This window comes from Sebastes fasciatus, chromosome 14 (genome assembly GCF_043250625.1).
Source record: "Sebastes fasciatus isolate fSebFas1 chromosome 14, fSebFas1.pri, whole genome shotgun sequence".
Lineage (NCBI taxonomy): Eukaryota > Metazoa > Chordata > Actinopteri > Perciformes > Sebastidae > Sebastes > Sebastes fasciatus.
The window spans coordinates 18,118,087-18,122,121 of record NC_133808.1 but is presented as its reverse complement, the minus strand read 5'-3'; the positions used below and the strand labels follow the sequence as shown (position 1 = coordinate 18,122,121).

The window sequence follows — 4,035 nt, the reverse complement described above, 5'->3', positions numbered from 1 at the left end:
CTCTTTGTCTTGTCATTGTCACAGATAGACTCAATCAGCACAGCAACAATGAAAAGCTGGGTACAAATAATAATAATACAATATAATATAATAAGGGTACAAAATAAGTAATAAACAATGCATGAATAATGCATGACTCATTGTTTGATACATAAATTAATGCAGGATATATCATGGATTCCTTCCATTATGAAATGATGAAGTCAATATGAGTTTATGTGATTACTTAACACTAAATAGAGCATATAAATATTCACAGTTACTTCATACATTAAAGGTACAATGTGTAGGATTTGGCGGCATCTAGTGGTGTGGTTGCAGATTGCAACCAACTGACGACCCTAGCAGCTTGCAAAAGACTCTGGTGATACGCAATGAGTGCACGGGTAGAGTGCACGTAAGTAGGCAGACATGTAGGCCCGAATGAAATGATTGGACGGGGTTATTACAATCCTGCGACAGCCACAAATACCAGATCTTTTTTTCTTTTTTTGTCAGAGTATTTGATTTATTGATTGCTTCAAATATAACAAAAATGTTTCTAAAATACATCACCCACCTAGCTTTAATACACCATCAAATTAGCTGGAGTTCAGTAACATAGAAAAGACCATTTGAGACCCATGCAGTTGATCAGTCTCTGTGAAAGCAGAACTTTCTGTGTAACTGGAGTCCAGCTCATTTGATGGCAGATTAATGTATGAAGTAACCACAAAACCTTTCATTGTATCCCCAAGACTCAAAGATTATTTAGGTTTAAATCACATATCAGACAAACTGTCAGATAATTAGGTAGGTGCACATGCTTGATCACACACTGCATTGACGCAATACCTTCAGGGGGATGACTTGATAGAAACATCCAGGATCATTGCTGCAAGGCATAAATGTCCAACCCTCAGAGATTTGGCCTACAAATAGACTGAAGTGGGCAGAGGTTCCTGCAATCAACAGATGGTTTGATGTGCTATGGCTGACAGCTTAGAGAGGTGTGCACATCCCAAAGCATGTCAAGCTGCTGGCTCATGTGAATTCCTGTTTTGTCTCGGCGCCAGGAGGAACTCAAGAGTGTCGACCCAGTCGCCGTTCCCGACGAGTCTGAGCTGATTGACGTGATTTCATGTTCTTTCATTTAGCATAGCCCTCCTTGGTGTGCTGTCAGAGAATCACTGGGAGATCCAGTGAACAGCTGACAGGTGACACACATCATCCGGTTACCTGGTAGAAATCCCACAGCACATCTCTCCCTGGGGAGTGACGTGTTCATTGATTTTTGTTCTGCCTCCACAAACAGAAGGATTAGGAGAGCACGGCTGGTGCACGCTGTCGAAACTTCTAACAGTTATACTGGATGAAGACAACAGCATTTATATTCTCTTTTACCAATCAACTATGTAGAAAATGTTATCTGTGAAACTACTATTAATTAAAGTTTTAAAATGATATTATTGGTGGACATTCAGAGGTGGATCCTGTGCCTAAAACATCATCTCCATGTATTCTCTGAGATATAGATTTATGTTTGTAGATATCCATGTGCACACTGAGATGTAGATCCTTGCCAAGAGTGATCCTTGTCAAACCAATATTTCAAAATGGATTAATTTTCTTCAAGAGGGAACTCATAGATTGTACACATTTCTTTATTGAAAACTAAATATGACTTTTATCTGAATAATAAGAAAAGGTATCTACAGACGTAATTATCGAAGTTGCAGTTCAGATCAATAACGTGACTGTAACATATTCTTACAAATTCTATGAGAAGGAAGATGGGAAAAGTGCCAAAATGTGAAAAAATGTTAATGTTTGATAAAAAAAAAAGTCATACAGCATTTATGATTGAGACAAACTTCAAACATACTGTAACTTTTGGCATTTTGACAACGTTTCCTTCCACCACTGAAGGCCGACAGAGCTTTTCAATGAGGGGAATTTAATAGCATGACCAAGAAAAAAAGTCTAGTACAGTTTGTGAAACATATAATCACACAGAGCCAGTATGAATTGTTGCATTATTTATGGAGCAGTTGGCTGAGTTTACTCTCTTCTGCCTCGGCCGGTCTTCAGCCAGTACACAAACTCCTTGGCCGCCTGGTCCTGCAGGTAGGAGCTCACGTCGCTGGTGTAGGTGCCGTCTGCATGGCGTCTAAATAGGCTCCTGTAGAGACACAGTCACAATAACTGTATATGTAATCGTGTTGTCTGATCCAATAGGCACACAGCTATATACAGTATTAATGCAATCAAAACCAGACTTGTGGTTTTCTCAATATATTAAAGACTATGAGACCGAGTTGAAATGATCCAGTAAGAAAGGGCACACTCACCCGTTCCTTTTTGAGTTCTTTAGCCACTGGACAAAGTCTTGTGCTCTTCTCGTCTCCAGATATTTACTGTAGTCGTTGGAAAACGTCCCCTCCGAATGTCTCTTCATGTTTGGGAGCTCGATGGGTTCGGCCAACATGGAGTTTGGAGCCAATAGCCTAGAAATGATAAGAAAGCTTACACAGTCTCATATCAAACACTCCCCTTCCGATCTGTAAATCCCTTCCGTTTTTCATGTCCTTGCTTCTCTGACCTTTTTATTTCTGTCCTTTCTCTCTCTTTGTCCCCTACAGGCGTTCCTTCACCACACCTCAACTGTTTATCCTGCTGCACCATTCTCATCCACCAATCACTGCTCATACATTTGTAAATTTGGATCTCGCTGATGCTGTGATTCTTGCTTATGAAATTGAATGTTCCAGAGATTCAATTACACCACACATTTTGCATCAGCAAGCACTACAGGAGACACCACGTTATAACTAAAACATATAAGTATCAAATGGCAATACATGCAAATAATACTAGGAAGGCATTAAAATACATGAAACATAAAAACATCTTCTCACATAACAAACCCTGCACTGGAGATCCTTTTCATCTAATGTCAACAGTTGATACTTTGAATGCAACACATGGAGCTGTCAATGGCAAATCAGTCTGCCAGCACAAGTATTCTTTGCCTGTCTTCCTTTAGAAATGTCTGGCCAACTGGAGCCCTCTCAACCAAAAAACAAACACAAAAATAAAGATGAATTTAACAAAAAGAAAAAAAGATTTAAGCTTAAAAAAGTGCTATTCTGCTGCAACACTCAAAAGATTTGCTGAATTTTTTTGCAGCTCGGGATGGTGTCACCAAATACTGTCATGGTGAGACCTTCCTAATCCTCTCATAAAGGATCATAGGGGAGATTTTTAGATGAGAGTTGCTCTTACATGGGGTTTCGGTCTGTGTCCTGGTCAGGAATCTGCCAGCTGCTTTGGATCATGATGAGGAGCAGGACTCCAGCCAAAGAGTGAGCGCTCTTCATCGTTTGACTTCTAAAAAGATGAGCAGAGAAAGATATTTCAATACAGCATAATAAAAATACAATTTCATAGCATAGACAGTCTGGATTTGAAAAGGAGGAAAGGTACAAAAGTTCTCACCTGTGCTCCTTTCCGATGAGCGTCTGAGAGAAGGATTGTAAAAGTAGGTTGACTGGTGCCCGTCTTCTCTCTGAAGCTGTTTCATGGTTCCCCTCTTGATCTGCTCAGTCTTATATAGTGGAGCTGAGGAGCATTCTCCCAGGTGACTCCTCCGTCACTGAAAACCTCAGCACATCCTCTGTTACTCTCAACCCATTAGTCAGCTTCCGTCTCAGTCCACTGAATGTATTTGACTTTGTTTAAAAGCTGCTACTTTAGGTGTTGCAATCAAACATGACCTCCACCCTGACAAATAAATACAGACAAATACTGGCACCCATACGTGTTCAAATTACTGCCCCTCGGTATCATGAAATGCAAACTGAATATTTTTGTTTTATAGATACAACAAAATCTATGTATTTTAAAATAAAATTATTAAGCTATTATAAAGAGCTTTAAAATTATGAAATTTGTTCATTAAGTTTTTATAAAGTTTATATGACTAAATTAAAACATGTTGGGTGTTTATTGAGACACACAATATGCAAAACTTAATTCTTTTGAATTGTTATCTAT

At 39.1% G+C, this 4,035-nt stretch overlaps 1 protein-coding gene across 1 annotated transcript; it reads right to left on the bottom strand.

Moving 5' to 3' along the window:
* Positions 1 to 1,625: 1,625 nt before the first annotated feature.
* Positions 1,626 to 3,968, bottom strand: gcgb (glucagon b). The gene is made up of 4 exons (XM_074659398.1): positions 3,478 to 3,968; positions 3,265 to 3,369; positions 2,331 to 2,486; positions 1,626 to 2,161 (listed from the first exon to the last, which is right to left on the bottom strand). The coding sequence occupies exons 2-4, from the start codon at positions 3,357 to 3,359 to the stop codon at positions 2,041 to 2,043; spliced, it is 372 nt and encodes a 123-aa protein (XP_074515499.1). The 5' UTR covers positions 3,360 to 3,369; positions 3,478 to 3,968; the 3' UTR covers positions 1,626 to 2,040.
* Between the last annotated feature and the right edge of the window lie 67 nt (positions 3,969 to 4,035).

Coding starts and splice junctions, on each gene's coding strand:
- gcgb (XM_074659398.1), bottom strand. CDS start 3,359: ATGAAGAGCGCTCACTCTTTGGCTGGAGTCCTGCTCCTCATCATGATC. Junction 2,487..3,264: donor GACACAGACCGAAACCCCAT/GTAAGAGCAACT, acceptor TATCATTTCTAG/GCTATTGGCTCCAAACTCCA. Junction 2,162..2,330: donor AAGAACTCAAAAAGGAACGG/GTGAGTGTGCCC, acceptor GTGTCTCTACAG/GAGCCTATTTAGACGCCATG.